Genomic DNA, 16,290 nt, shown 5'->3' on the forward strand with positions numbered 1-16,290 from the left:
ACTTAACATGTCTTACAGGTTTATCCTGTTGTACCAAGTATCAGTAATCCTTTTTATAGCTGAATAATATTCTGTTGTGTATACATGCCATATTTTGACTATCCCTTCATCAGTTGAGAGACATTAGGATTGTCTCCACTTTTTGGCTATTGTGAATAATGCAGCTATGAACTTTAGTGTACAGAGAGTAAATCCCTGTTTTCAATGCTTTGGGATATATACCTAGGAGAACCTAGGAATTGAGAGATCATGTTAATTCTATGTTTACTTCTTAGAGGTAAATTTTCCCACAGTGGTTGCACCATTTTACATTTCTTTTAGCAGCATACAAGGGTTCTAGTTTCTTCACATTTTCACCAATGCTTGTTATTTCCCATTTTAAAAATTATAGCTTTTATAGTGGGTGTAAAGTGAGGGACATCTTATGGTTTTGGCTTGAATTTTGTAATAGTGATGTTAATGTGCTCATTTGGCATTTGAATATCTTCTTTTAATAGAAATATCTATTTAAGTCCTTTGCCTTTTTATTTTTAATTGAGTTTGGGCTTTGTTGTTGTTATTGAGTTGTAGGAGTATATTAACCCTTATTCTGTATATTAAACCCTTATCAAGATACATGTCTTCCAAAGAGCTGCACGGAGAGATAAGAAAACCTTCCAAAGTGATCAATGCAAAGAAATAGAGGAAAACAATAGATGGGAAAGACCAGAGAGCTCTTCAAGAAAATTAGAGAAATCATGCAAATTAGAAATCAGAAAATTAGAGAAATTCGTGCAAAGATGGACACAATAAAGGACATACTGCATAGAAACAGCAAATGTTTAAAAGAGGTGGCAAGAATACACGGTAGAACTATACCAAAAGATCTTAATGACCTAGATAACCACGATGTGTGATCACTCACCTAGAGCCAGACATCCTGGAATGCAAAGTCAAGTGGGCCTTAGGAAGCATCACTATGAACAAAGCTAGTAGAGGTGGTAGAATTCCAGCTGAACCATTTCAAATCCTAGAAGATGATGCTGTGAAAGTGCTGCACTCAGTATACCAGCAGATTTGGGTAACTCAGCAGTGGCCACAGGACTGGAAGAGGTGAGTTTTCATTCCAGTCCCAAAGAAGGGCAATGCCAAAGAATGTGCAAACTACTGCACAATTGCACGATTTCATGTGCTAGCAAAGTAATGCTCAAAATTCTCCAAGCTAGGCTTCAGCAGTACATGAACTGAGAACTTCTGGATGTTCAAACTGAATTTAGAAAAGGCAGAGGAACCAGAAATCAGGTTGCCAACATCCATGCCAACGTTGGATCATAGAAAAAGCAAGAGAATTCCAGAAAAACATCTGTTTCTGCTTCATTGACTATGCCACAGCCTTTGACTATGTGGATCACAACAAACTGGAAAATTCTTAAAGAGATGGGATTACTAGACCACCTTACCTGCCTCCTGAGAAACCTGTGTGCAGGTCAAGAAGCAACAGTTAGAACCAGATGTGGAACAACGGACTGGTTCCAGTTTGGGAAAGGAGTACGTCAAGGCTGTATATTGTCACCTTGCTTAATTAACTTATATGCAGAGTATATCATGCAAAATCCTGGGCTGGATGAAGAACAAGCAGGAATCAAGATTGCCAGGAGAAATACCAATAACCTCAGGTACGCAGATGACACCACCCTTATGGTAGAAAGTGAAGAAGAACTAAAGAGCCTTGTGATGAAAGTGAAAGTGGAGAATGAAAAAGTTGGCTTAAAACTCAGCATTCAAAAAACGAAGATCATGGCATCTGGTCCCATTACTTCATGGCAAATAGATGGGGAAACAACAGAAACAGTGACAGAAACAACAAAATCGCTGCAGATGGTGATTGCAGCCATGAAATTAAAAGACACTTACTCCTTGGAAGAAAAACTATGACCAACCTAGACAGCATATTAAAAAGCAGAGTCATTACTTTGCCAACAAAGGTCCGTCTAGTCAAGGCTATGGTTTTTCCAGTAGTCAAGTATGGATGTGAGAGTTGAACCATAAAGAAGGTGGAGCACCAAAGAATTGATGCTTTTGAACTGTGGTGTTGGAGAAGGCTCTTGAGAGTCCCTGGACTGCAAAGAGATCCAACCAGTCCATCCTAAAGGAAATCAGCCCTGAATATTCTTTGGAAGGACTGATGCTGAAGCTGAAACTTCAATACTTTGGCCACCTGATGCGAAGAGCCAACTCACTAGAAAAGGCCTTGATAATGGGAAAGATTGAAGGCAGGAGGAGAAGGGGATGACAGAGGATGCGATGGTTGGATAGCATCACTGTCTCAAAGGACATGAGTTTGAGTAAGCTCCAGGAGTTGGTGAAGAACAGGGAAGCCTGGTGTGCTGTGGTCCTTGGGGTCACAAAGAGTTGGACATGACTGAGCGTCTGAACAACAACGATAAGATACATGACTTGCAAATATTTTCTCCCATTCTGTAGGTTGTCTTTTCATGTCCTGATGATGTCTTTTGATTCACAAAAGTTTGGAAGTTCAGTATATCTGTTTGTACCTTTGTTGCTTGTGCTTATAGTTTCAGTTTTAAATTTATTTTTAATCACTGATGGATAAAGAATAAATCTATAACCAGTAATTTACAAATCTGATAGCTAACATTTGCTTTAACTATGAATAGAAAGCTGTTTTAAGCTTATTTCCTCTGTCAGATCTGATGAAAAGGTTGATATGCAGTGAAATTGTTTTTAAAATTTGACAGGTGATCCATAAACCCCTTTCAGTTTCTTAATCAAGAGATGAGTATTGTCTTTTCTGGGGAAGCATTTTACAATCAACAACCATTGAGAACCCACAGGATGCCCAACTTTGTATTGGTTGCTGTTGTTCCAAAAAAAGGAATCATTATCCTATTTCTTGAGTATGTCAGAATCCTTTTTTTAGGAAAGCATAGTAAAATGTGCATGTATGAGACAAATAAAAAACACTATTTAAACAGATAAAAAATACCACTGAATAAATTGTGCGTGTGCTGAGAGAGTAAAGGAACACAAGGTGACCTCTGCTGCTAGAAGGTGTGGTTCCTCAACCAGCAGCCTTGTCATCATCAGGTGGGAGCGTGTTAGAAATGCAGAATCTCAGGCCCAAGCTGTAAACTGCTGAATCAGAATCTGCATTTTAATAGTATTCCCCAACAGTTCCCATGCACGTTCAAGTTTGAGAAGCATTGATAAAAGATTGCTTACAGTGGGAAGAGACTGGAGTGAGGAATACATTAGGGGGAAAAATGGCAAGAGTTGGTGGTTTTTTGGATGTGGGGATGTAGAAAATAACCTCATTTGTGAACCTGGGCAAAGCAAGAATACTGAGGTGGCATGTCAGATTTTGGGGAATAAGAAAGAGCCATCTGGAGAAAGCAGCATTTCAGTATGTTAAAGTTTAATTGACAGAAGGATTTTTAAGTTGAGACATCATTTTGAAGTTTAGATATGGAACTCCTAAATGTTCAGGATTATGAATGTGGATTTTGGAGTCAGCTGGGGAAATTGACTGAAGGTGTAAAAGTGAATGAAGGCTATAAGTAAGTGAAAAAAGGAGGACAGTACTAAGAATTGAGTCATGAAATTTTCACAAAGAAGAGAAATGAGAAATCACCTTTCAGGACCTGACTGTAGTGAGTACTTAGTATACTGAATTTTGTTGAGTTACTGGGAAACAGGTCTGTCTTTGAAACTGATAGATCTAATTACATTTGAACTTTTCATTCTAGTGTGGTTGTGGAAATTCTAGTCGTAGTCTGGTACTTATATCCTAATATAAGACAGACTTCTTGGGCGTCCAACTCCAGAATATACCAACGGCCCCTTTGAGATTGGTGTACTTCAGAACAGACACTGTCTCTACAAGACATCAGTTACTTTCTTCAAGAATATCATGCAAATCTATTCTTTATATATTTCCAGTGTTTCATGTATTACTTACACTTGTCATCTCTCTAGGTTGTTTATTGAATTTTCTTTTGCTGCTTCTCTTAGGGCTGTGCCTATGGTTAAAAAAAAAAAAGCAAATTGAACATGACTGGGACTAAAGATTAAGTCTCCTCGTTTTATCCCTCGTGTGACAGTAGAAGTAAAAATCTTTCATGTTTTTCTGGGTTGGTGAGCTCTGGGGCTTTATGAGAGGATGCATGACATTTCATACCAATTGGAGAGAGAGAGACTGTGAAATAGGAAGCTTTACTTGATGTAAAGCAGAAAGGGGCTGATTTTACTAGGAGGAATGGAGTTGTGTGGAAAGAACCAAAAGGAAAATATACAGCAAAAAAATGTAGGTTGGAAATAGAGTGGTACTTTGGGTAGCTGGGTAGGTTCAGTAGGTATGAGAAGTGAAATAGATGGGAAACTACAGTTGGAAAATACTGCCATATGGGGCAAGCTGAGTCTTCTTTAGAAAAGAATTAAGCACCCCAGTTTCCATGAGCAGCTGCTGAGGCGTGTGGCAGCCCCTGCCTCAGTTGCCTCCTCCCACTGGGCTTGTCCCACTCATCTTCAGTTTTCTACTAAGTAGACGGTTGAAATTTTTTCCCAGATAAGATTATCGGGGAACTTACGTTGGAAAGACATTTTAAATGAAGAATCTTATTCTGGCTATTAAATGAGCTGTCTTTTTTATCTCTGATTTTATATTTAGGAATCAGTGTCTAGAGTTGCATAGTATGAACAGAAGATTTAAGCCATTAGAAATACAGGAATTGTCATTCCCTTGATTTTTGATAGCCCTAGTCTATGATACCTGTCTTTCTTAGGGAGAAATTTTAATCAGTGGATTTTTAAATCTGATTTTCTTACTATAAATGCAAAGCTTTGGCAGCACCTTGCTAGTAGTACTATATCCAGGTGAGTCTTCCAGTGAGAATAATTATTGGCTGTTAATAACAGTAGTAAGGAACTTTTGCTTTTATGTTAATGAGTTAGTTATCTCTCTTGTGATTTTTGACTGAAACACAGTCTTCTCGTTGCAAGAAAGCATTAGGTGGGTTTTGGTGAGCAACATGATCATATTAATTGGGCATGATGACCAATTTGCTGATTTAGTGATTCTCTCCTGTTTCCTTACTGCAGACCACCTGAATGGTTTATCTTCATTTGGTGGACCACTGCACCTGATTCTTCCCGCCACCTCTCACCATCCCTACCCAGCTTTCTGCTTCTGCTTATCGGGCAGTACTAGGCTACCAGCAGGTTCCTCATGATTCACTGGTAGTTCAAGAACCATAGGTTGAGACTTTACTAACGCGTATGTACTTAAAGATGCATGCGTGTTGACCAAGAACAGTCAAGCATGTATTCCATCTTGCATCAGGTCCTTTGACTTGCAGCCAGCAAGAATCAAGTTTGGTTTGGAATATACTCCATATATTGACCTGAGAGGTTAAATATAGCTGAATATACATTGGATATTGTAATGCCATACTTGTGCATGTTTGCAGTAAAACTTGCATAAGTTTCCATTATAGCTCAGTTTTTAGAAACAAAATTTTATTGAAGGAGTTATCTGAGAACAAGAAATATTTACATGTGGGGGATAATTTTATGTACATTTTACTTGAATGTGAAGTCTTAGTGATACGTTTGCTCACAACTTTAATAAGTAATGAATTAGTGACTCTTGGGCCTTTCTGATTAAATTCTTACATCACAAGAAACCCTTCAGATAGCTTTTGCATTTATTACAATGAACTGGCAGATATAAGCAAGGTCAGATTGCTTCATTGCACTTGTTCACATGGTTTCCATGCTTGTGGTCTGTGTGACAAAAGTGTCACAGGGAAAGAGTAACTGGAAACTGGGTAGATCTAAGTCTAACAGTGTGTCTGTGATTCTTTACTTCATAGGCTATAGTAGATCCAAAGTCCAAGTTTTTCCTGCTTCTTTTCTGCTGTCTTAACTTCCAACAATGGGATAATCTTTTATCACTGAGCAAGTATGAGCCTTTTTCTTTTCCACCCAGAATTAATCCTGCCATCCTGAACATCGTAGTACTGTACTTCAGTGCTCATTCTCCTCTCTCCTTCTTTCCCTCAGCTTTATTGAGGACGAATTGACAACTATTTATTGACAGACATAGTATAACATGTCATGATATAACATACATATACATTGTGAAACAGTTACCAGAATCAAAATAATTAACACATTCTTGTTGTGAGAATCTTTAAGATCTCCTCGGCAGCTTTCAAGTATAAAGTACTGTATTATTAACAGTAACCATACTGAACATTAGATCTTTATAACTTGTGCTTCTTAAAACTGCAAGTTTGTACCATTTGATCCACCTCCCTGCTCCCTTTTCCCCCGAAAATCTATCCTGGTTATTTTTGGACATTTACTCGTCTCCTCAGAGCATAAGCCACGTTGGACCTGGGGACAGTGACTTCAGTTTTCTCATAGTACTTTAGGTTCAGTTAACAATTGTGTGAAGTACATCTTTATAATGGTTTTAGGGAGGAAATGATAACTTTCTTAATAGGAGGCTCACTTAATTCTAGAGCAAGAACCTTGTTAAATAAGACCATGTAGTATAATAAAAAGATTTAGGAGTCAGAATTCTTCAGTTCTGGTTCCACTTCTGCTTTTTGTATCTGCTATCTTTAAATGAACATGTTGGATGAAATCAGTAGGCTCCAGCATTTTAAACAGTTGGATCTTTTTATCAGTCTCAGCATTTGATTTCTTTTTCTTTTGATTGTATATAGTCTCTAAAAAATAAAAATAAATGATTTAGAGTCTCATAAAATTCTGTAGAAGATTTTTTAGAAGTTTGACTTACTAACACTATCAGCTGTACTCAGAACTCAAACGATAACATGTCACACAGTATTACAGTTTGTTTTATTTTCACTGAGCATTGTTCAGTTAATTTTATGATAAGAGCACATACTGAACAGATGAGATTGCTTTGACATTTAATGAAACCTAGACATCCATGTGCTGTATCAGTGTGTTCCCTCAGTCAGTTCAGTTCAGCTCCCTCAGTTCACTTCCCTCAGTCGCTCAGTCGTGTCTGAGTCTTTGCAACCCCATGGACTGCAGCACGGCATGCTTCCCTGTCCATCATAATCTGGAGCCTACTCAGACTCACGTCCGTCGAGTTGGTGATGCCATCCAACCATCTCGTCCTCTGTCATCCCCTTCTCCTGCCTTCAATCTTTGCTAGCATCAGGGACTTTTCTAATGAGTCAGCCCTTCGCATCAGGTGGCCAAAGTATTGGAGCTTCAGCATCAGTCCTTCCAATGAATATTCAGGATTGATTTCCTTTAGGATTGACTGGTTTGATCTCCTTTCTGTCCAAGAGACTCTCAAGGGTCTTCTCCAACACCACAGTTCAAAAGCAGTGTTACATGAGTGAACATGTATGTGCATGTATTAATAAAAGGCACATTCAGAACTGTGGTTTTCCCAGTCAGTGACACAGTTACAAAAATTTCCTTCAGTTCATATATGCATAGAGTAGACAAGAGAAGCATTCCAATGACTCCAAGATCAGTTTGACCCAGCAGCATAAGCTGACATGTTTCATGATGGTCTTTATGTTTGAAATTTAACATTTGATGTGTGGTTCTTAAAAAGTAGCAAAAATATATTTTACAAAACAGTTTAAATTATATTTTTGGAATGCTGAAACAAATGTTTGTTTCTGTCTCTTGAGTTTTTTGGGACCAATTTAAAGTCATGTGACTAGATTCTCGAAACAGTCTACTTGACACATGTAATTTCAGTCAGTTTTTATCTACTCTCAGGATAGGTGCACTGTGTTGGGCATTGTATTACATATTGAAGTTTCATAGGATTACTGAAAGAATAGTACTGTATTAAGTTTACACAGTTTAGAGAAATGCAGTGCTATCCAAATTAATTTTGATGCTAGCTTTGAGAGAAAACAAAGGCAAGATAAAACATTAAAAATAGTGAAGGGATGAAGGAGATGGTGTCTGTTGTAGCTATACCACTAACTGCCATCTGGTTACAGATCTGGAAGTTGGTTCACTTACTCCCACTAATTGATTTGCCTTCACCAGGAGTTAAAAGGGTCAGGAACAAGCCCTCAGGGTGGTCTTTCTTTTCTGGAGCAACTTTTGGCTTAGAATGCACTTTGTAAGTGAAGATAATTGATTATTTAAGATGTGAACTTTGCCTCTCGGTTCATTTGAAGCTGAAAGTGCACCTTGGCGCTGTTGGGCCTTTGCTTCTCCCTGTCTTTGACATGGCTTCAACTTCCTCTCTCCTGGGTATAAAATATTCCAACTCTGCCTACAGTTGGGGCAATCTAGGATTATATTTAACCTTTGGAAGTTCAAGACAGCGAAGGCGTCATAGCAAAGGGGTTGTTGGATGAGACCCTGTGTTTGTGGCCTTTGCAGGAGGAACTAGAATCAGAAGAGATGTTGAGAAGGACCTGGTAGCTGAGGTCTGGGGTCTGCCATGTTTGTGAGAGTCTGACTCTTGCTTATGAAAAATGGACTAGATTGAGATGAATCCTAGAAGGGATGTCAGTGGATCTCTGTATCTAGTAATTAAAGAGTGAAGTGAAAGTTGCTCAGTCGTGTCCCAAGTTTTGTGACCCCATGGACTTGATATAGTCCATGGAATTCTCCAGGCCAGAATACTGGAGTGGGTACCCCTTCCCTTCTCCAGGGGATCTTCCTAACCCAGGGATTGAACCCAGGTCTCCCGCACTGCAAGCAGATTGTTCACCAGCTGGGCCACAAGGGAAGCCCAAGAATACTGGAGTGGGTAGCCTATCCCCTCTCCAGCTGATCTTCCCACCCCAGGAATCGAACTGGGGTCTCCTGCATTGCAGGTGGATTCTTTACGAACTGAACTATGAGGGAAGCCCACCTAGGGCCTTCGCTTTAATGTAAATAAATACTTGCTTTGTGGTGCTTTTATTACAGTTCTTAAAAATAGCATGATCTCATTTTTTAATACTGCTTTTGGAAATTATTTGTTTACTTATTTCTTTCTTCTCCCACAATATTGTAAGCTCTGAGGTCTGGGGCCTTTTCTGATTCTTGTTTACTGTATGCCTAGTTTCTTGTATAGTTCCTGGTACATGTGCATTCAGTAGTTGCTGACTGAATAAATAAGTGAAATAATGAGTGAATAGTTACAATTGTTTTATCACTTGGAAGATGAAAATTTTTTCTACTTGGCTTTAGTCATTTCATTTGCTTTTGGGGGTGAAATTTATAGTAATAAAAGCTATTGTAATGTTGTACAATTATTTCCCGTTATCTTTAGAGACTTTCCTCATGATAATTCTGGGATAGATTCTTTTTTGGCTGTTTGGTAAAAGGGAGGGAGTGATCTAATTTGCTTGTTAAAATCTCCCCACTTATCTTGTGTTTATTTGTGTATTATTCTGTCATCCTTTGCAAACTTAGTGGTGATTTGAACTGCTTTGAATATGAAAAGAGGGTTAATTGTATTTAAAGCCACCCTGCCCAGTGGGTGTTAGGTTGTTCTTGAGCTGATTCTGTGCTTACATTGAATGCAGCAGCAATCCAGGTTTTGCGTGCAGCCTATAAAGCATCATATGAAGAGGAAATCGTGCAGATGCCTCGTGAGACGTGTCTGACTTTAGGTGCTGGGGGTTTGAAGCGGGTCTTCTGGGAGGTGGTGGAGCAGAGCAGAGCCTGGCGCGGATGGTGGGCAGAGTGCTCTCACAGTGCTTGCTCACGCTTACCTGCCTCAGTCACGTCTGCCTCTGCGGCCTGCGGCCTGCAGCCTGCCAGGCTCCTCGGTCCAAGGGCTTCTCCAGGCAAGGATGCTGGAGTGGGCTGCCATGCGCTTCTCCACGGAATCTTCCCAACCCAGGGATCGAACCCGTGTGTCCTGCGTGACAGGTGAATTGTTTACCATTGAGCCACTGGGTAAGCCAAAAGAAAGCTACAGTCATTACTGGGGTTGTGGTGTTGATGGTTTAGTTGCTGAGTCATGTCTGACTTGCGATCCCATGGGCTGTAGCCCACCAGGCTCCTCAGTTCCTTTATTTACTTTCTAAACCACATTCCTCCGTATAAAATCTGTAAATAAAGAGTATTGTGTTTGGGGTGGAGATAGTCATTAATGTAAATATAACTTTATAACGTATAGTTTTGTAACACATGCCTGATATTATGAGATATTTAGCAGTGCAAATACTTGTTTTAGCAATGCAAACAACTTTTTGTGCTGAATTCTTAGATTTATCTTTTTATTTCTGACTGTCGTGGGTCTTCACTGCTGCACACAGGCTTTCTCTAGCTGTGGTGAGCAAGGGCAGCTCTCATGGCAGAGCACAGACGGCAGGCGTGCTGGATTCAGATGTTGCACCTCGTGGGCTCTAAGCGTCGGCTGGTGCTGGAGGCGCGGGGCTCAGTTGCTGCACACGATGTGCGGTCCTCCCGACCGTGGATGGGATGGTGTCCCACCGGCATCGCACGGGCGGTTCTTAACCACTGGGCCCTGTTTTTTACCTATAAAATCTCCCTTCCTGACTATGTTATTTGCACAGCAATCATGCATTGAGTATACTGTGTGACGTACTTGTATGTATGTATCTCATCAGGGTCTAGCTCAGGGGCTTATAGGTTGTAGGTTCATAATGTTGAATGAGTGGATCTTATTGAAGTCATTAAAATAATGGTTTTTCAATGGTTTAAGGTTTACAGAGACAACAACTATGCAAGAAGAACCATGATTTCAATACATTCTTTGTTGTAATTTTGTTTTTTTAAAAATCTTCATATACATTTTCTTGATTCTTACAAGGAAGCTTTGACTTTGAGGAAGTCTGATATTAATATTGACATTTTAGAAGAGAGAAAACTGAGGCACAGGGAAGTTTTAATCTGATTAAGGAATAAAAAGACTAGCCCAGACTGTAAGTTTTGTCTTCTGTTTTCTAATTCAGTATTCTCTCTGCTGATGGTGAGGGTTTGGTTGACTCTTCTTTCCTTGCAGCAGAAGTGTATGTGTGAATGTTTTCTTTCATGGCAGTAGACATAGTTGAAGGCAGTTAATGAAACATGGTTCTTAAGGACTCTTATGTTCATACTGCAAAATGGAGATGGCAGCAGTAAAAAATAAGTTGAGTAATTGTGTTTAATTTTAGTCAACAAATTGCATCTCACAAGATAGAAGTTTCAAACTAAAATCTTAATTATCTAACAGGATCAAATGGAAAAAAGTGATCATCTTTTCTGAAATTCTTTATGCCTATTTACTCAGTTATCTTCTTTTTCATCATTACCTCTGCTTGCTATCCCAGACTGAATGTTTTCAGCTTAATATTCAGTTTTATTTAAGCTTGACTTGAATTTTGCAGTTGAGCTTTGTGGGGAAACCGGTTTCCTTGAAGTCCTTAAAGTACAAGAAAAAGAAGACTTTGTCTAATTTAGAGAAAGCATAATGAAGTCTTTCTAGGCCTGTGATCTTAAATCACCATTTAGTTCAGTTCAGTTCAGTTCAGTTGGTCAGTCGTGTTCAATTCTTTGTGACCCCATGAATCGAAGCACGCCAGGCCTCCCTATCCATCACCAACTCCCGGAGTTTACTCAAACTCATGTCCATCGAGTCGGTGATGCCATCCAGCCATCTCATCCTCTGTCGTCCCCTTCTCCTCCTGCCCCCAATCCCTCCCAGCATCAGGGTCTTTTCCAATGAGTCAACTCTTCGCATGAGGTGGCCAAAGTATTGGAATTTCAGCTTTTAGCATCAGTCCTTCCAATGAACACCCAGGGCTGATCTCCTTTAGGATGGACTGGTTGGATCTCCTTGCAGTCCAAGGAACTCTCAAGAGTTTTCTCCGACACCCCAGTTCAAAAGCATCAATTCTTTGGTGCTCAGCTTTCTTCACAGTCCAACTCTCACATCCATACATGACCACTGGAAAAACCATAGCCTTGAATAGATGGCCCTTTGGTGGCAAAGTAATGTCTCTGCTTTTTAATATGCTATCTAGGTTGGTCATAACTTTCCTTCCAAGGATGTAAAGTAAGTGTCTTTTAATTTCATGGCTGCAATCACCATCTGCAGTGATTTTGGAGCCCAGAAAAATAAAGTCAGCCACTGTTTCCACTCTTTCCCCATCTATTTGCCATGAAGTGATGGGACCAGATGCCATGATCTTAGTTTTCTAAATATTGAGCTTTAAGCCAACTTTTTCACTCTCCTCTTTCACTTTCATCAAGAGGGTTTTTAGTTCAGTTTTCACTTTCTGTTATAAGGGTGGTGACATCTGCATATCTGAGGTTGTTTATATTTCTCCCAGCAATCTTGATTCCAGCTTGTGCTTCTTCTAGCCCAGCATTTCTCATGATGTACTCTGCATATAAGTTAAATAAGCAGGATGACAATATACAGCCTTGGCGTACTCTTTTCCAGATTTGGAAGCAGTCTTCTTCCATGTCCAGTTCTAACTGTTGCTTCCTGACCTGCATACAGGTTTCTCAAGAGGCAGTTGAGGTGGTTTGGTATTCCCATCTCTTTGAGAATTTTCCACAGTTTATTGTGATCCACACAGTCAAAGGCTTTGGCATAGTCAATAGAGCGGAAATAGATGTTTTTCTGGAATTCTCTTCCTTTTTTGATGATCCAGCGGATGTTGGCAATTTGACCTCTGGTTCCTCTCACCATTAGTGGAGTATTAAAATATCTTCCTGTTTCAAATCAGAGTGGTGATTCTCCTGAGGGGTGAGTTGAAGGAGTTGTCATGAAAGTTCATTCTGATTGGCATATCTAACAATTTAAGGATAGGGATTGGAACCCATATGTTAATGACTGTCTGTACTTACAATATCAGTGTATGGACACTTGGAACCACCTCCTGGGAAGCTCTGGTGGCTCAGCGGTAAAGAATCCGCCTGCAGTGCAGGAGATACAGGAGACTTGAGTTCGATGCCTGGGTTGGAAAGATCCCCTGGAGGAGGGCATGGCAACCCACTCCAGTGTTCTTACCTGGAGAATCCCCATGGACAGAGGAGCTGGCAGGCTGTAGTCCAGGGAGTCTGAAAGAGTTGGACACTACTGGGTGACTGAACTCACACACATGGTTTTATAGCTGATAAAAGGAACTGAGGCCATCTACCACCAGAAGTGCCCCATTTAGAAGTGGGGAGGGGGACCTGTGATCCAGTAATACAGCTTCATTACCACAGCCTGTGCTTTTTCTGACAGTCACCAATTTGCCTTGGACTTCAGTTACCCTGGAAATAAAAATTTTAACTTGGTGGTGATTAAAAAGCTTTGGACCTTTGATCATTGTTTTGTTGCCAAAAATTAACACAAGGGCCTGCTGAACAAACCCTTCTGTGAATGTGGCTCTTTAGGTTCTTAGTTTGTGATGATTCCATCTTGTGTGAGTATGTCTCTCTTCCAAATGACTCAGAATAGTTTATATGCCCTTTAATCCCTCATAATTATGAAGTGAAAAATTGAGGTGTGTCACTACATATAACAAGTAGGACGTAAGAAACTTGAGAAAACGATAAAATGATGCCCAGTATTTCTGGAATGAATATTGAATAAGACATTTAAGCTATAACAGGAGTTTTGAGAATGGGGAAAATTGTTTACCTGTATTAAAATGTAATAAATACTCCTAGAAGCAAGAAGGAGACTATCTTTTTTGTATTGAATCCTTTGTGGGGTAGAAAACAGATTATTGTGTGTGTTTGTATTTTCGTTTTCTGTATACCAGCACTAAATGTACTGTCTAGAAATTACAACATAACTGCATAGGGAAAGCAAATGACTGGAGTAAAAGTTTTTGTTTTTTCTGTCACAGATGATCCTTAACCATTTTAAGGAGGGAATAATAAATAGACACAGAACTTACATTTCAGTGGTAGAGGTAGGTTTTTCAATTTGGGACAAGGATGTATACTGAAAGTCTTACGTGTATGAAAGTCAAGTTTCACTGTTTATCAAAAAGGGGGAAAGAAGCCGTTTCCAGATGAGACACTGAGGAGGGTTAAAGGAAGTTTAGGTGTGGAGTGAATTTCCGTTTGCACTGAGAAATTGTCCTGATTTAATAATCAATAGGAAGTACATGGGACTTCCCTGGTGGTCCAATGGCTAAGACTCCAGGCTCCCACATGCAGGGCGCCTGGGTTTGATCCCTGGTCAGGGAACAAGAGATCCCACATGCTGCAAGGAAGAGCCACCTGCTGTAACTAAGATCCTGCCTGCTGCAACGAAGACCAAAGATCCCAAGTGCCAAACTTAAGACCCGATGCAGCCAAAGAAATAAGTAAATAAATAATAATAATAAATAGGAAGTATAAAAATCATTGGCAAGTTATTTTTGTAATAAAATCTTGAGGGGAAATGCTATACAATTTTAATATAGTTAAGTATTGATTAACTATCTTTAAATTTACTCCTGACACAATCTAAAAGCTACTTATAACATTGCTAATTTGTGGTCATAATTAAATCTTCTTAAAAACTGAAAAAATTTTAAGTGTCAAAAAGCGTATCTAAGAAAAAAAATTTATTCTATGACCTAATGTAAATATTTTGCTGTATGTTGTGTCAGACTCAGAGTATATGGCTATGAGTCTAAAAGAGTGAAATAAAAATGGTCTCATACATGTTTAGAGAAATTGTGACGTGCTTCTTGAGATCAGCTACAACTTCTGGAGTTTAACTCTATTGATGTTTTAGCTTTGGGTTAAAATGAGAATGTTGTTAGCTTTTCATTTAGGGAGGATTGTCAGTATTTTTTGTAATATTGAGCTTGTTGTTTTAAAAGTTAGGATTTAGTAGAGTCATCACAAGGGTGTGAGAGATGCACATCCAAGGACTTTTTTGAAAAAGACTTTATTGGCGTGTAGTTGCTGTACAGTGCTGTGCTAGTTTCTGCTGACGTGGCAGTCCGCCAGCCATATCTGGACACATAGCCCTTCTTTTGGGTTTCCTTCCCGTGGGGGTCTTCGCAGAGCGTTGAGTAGAGTTCCCTGTGCCCTGCAGTCGGTTCTCGTTGCTTTTCTGTTTTGTACATAGTAGTCTACTTGGCAGTCCCAATCTCCCCGTGTAAACCCCCTGCTCCCCTTGGTGTCCATGCATTCTCTGTTTTTCTCTACATCACTGCCTTTATTTCTGATTTACAAATAAGCTCATTGTATCATTTTTCTAGATTCCACATATAAGTGATATTATGTGATACTAGTTTTTCTCTTTCTGACTTACTTTAGTCTGTATGACAGTTTGTAGGTCCGTCTATGTCTCTGCAAATGGCAAACTTCATTCCTTTTTATGGCTGAGTAATATCCCATTGTATATATGTACCACATCTTCTTCACCCATTCCTCTGTTAACGGACGTCTAGGTTGCTTACATGTCCTGGCTGTTGTAAATAGTGCTGCAGTAAACATTGGGTGCATGTATCATTTTGAATTATGATTTTCTCTGCGTATATGCCCACAAGTGGGATTTGCTGGGTCATATGGTAGTTTTGTTTTTTCTTCGGGAACCTCCATATTGTTCTCCATAGTGACTACGAATTTAAGTCTTGGGATGTACTGGGAATGTAATGTGAGGAGATGCAGTGTAAACTGTAGCAATGGAATACTCTGGTATAACTGGGCAAGTTTCTCAAGTCTCTTGTAGGGGCATTTCAAGAATATAGTCTTTCTTTTCTGTTGTTGACAGTACTTCTGAGCAGTTCAGTTAAATAAGATGAAAGTAAAGCTTGGGATTTTGTTATGGTGATAGCCACAGATGCAGTTTTAAAAGGATTAAATGACATCCAAGATAATATCCATTTTCCCATGAATCTAACCCAGAGGCAATACATTTTCTAGTAGTTTTTCTTTTACTTTGAGTATTATTTTCTTTATACGTTGATAGAATTAATATTTAAGCTCCAGTTCTGCTTTATGGTTTTTGTGGCAAAATCTTGGACAAGCCAAAATATCATTATGGCTCTGTTGCACCCACTGTTGTGTTCTTATATGTTCTTAGAAGCACGAGTGCTTTGAGTGCACTTGGAAGCCTATTCAAGGAGAAGGACTGCAAATGAACACAGTTTCAAGTGAAGTGTGTTTACCAATATTTTTGCCAGGCTCTTATAAACATTAAGCAAAGGAAACTTTTCAGATTGAAGAGGGGGACAATCTTGAATAAAGAGTTGTATGAACTGCTGATATCTTTTCTCACGAAACACTTAGTACTAATTTTGGAAATGGGCTTGGAATAGGTACCAACCTGTGTTTGGTAATTGGTATATGCTGATTAGGAAATAGTGTATTATTTGGGCACTTCAGGTC

At 39.4% G+C, this 16,290-nt stretch overlaps 1 protein-coding gene across 2 annotated transcripts in view; it reads left to right on the plus strand.

Annotated features, from left to right (window-relative positions):
• UBTD2 (ubiquitin domain containing 2) overlaps window positions 1-16,290 on the plus strand; it is a 58,445-nt gene that overhangs the window by 4,177 nt on the left and 37,978 nt on the right. The window contains exon 1 of one of the 2 annotated variants that reach the window (XM_070476835.1): window positions 9,683-9,909. The exons of the other annotated variant lie outside the window; for it this stretch is intronic. Within the exon in view, the coding sequence (XP_070332936.1) occupies window positions 9,804-9,909 (106 nt within the window). The 5' untranslated portion in view covers window positions 9,683-9,803. Of the gene's footprint in view, window positions 1-9,682; window positions 9,910-16,290 lie in introns of those variants that run through there. 2 annotated transcript variants of the gene reach the window in all.

This window comes from Odocoileus virginianus, chromosome 14 (assembly GCF_023699985.2).
Source record: "Odocoileus virginianus isolate 20LAN1187 ecotype Illinois chromosome 14, Ovbor_1.2, whole genome shotgun sequence".
NCBI lineage: Eukaryota > Metazoa > Chordata > Mammalia > Artiodactyla > Cervidae > Odocoileus > Odocoileus virginianus.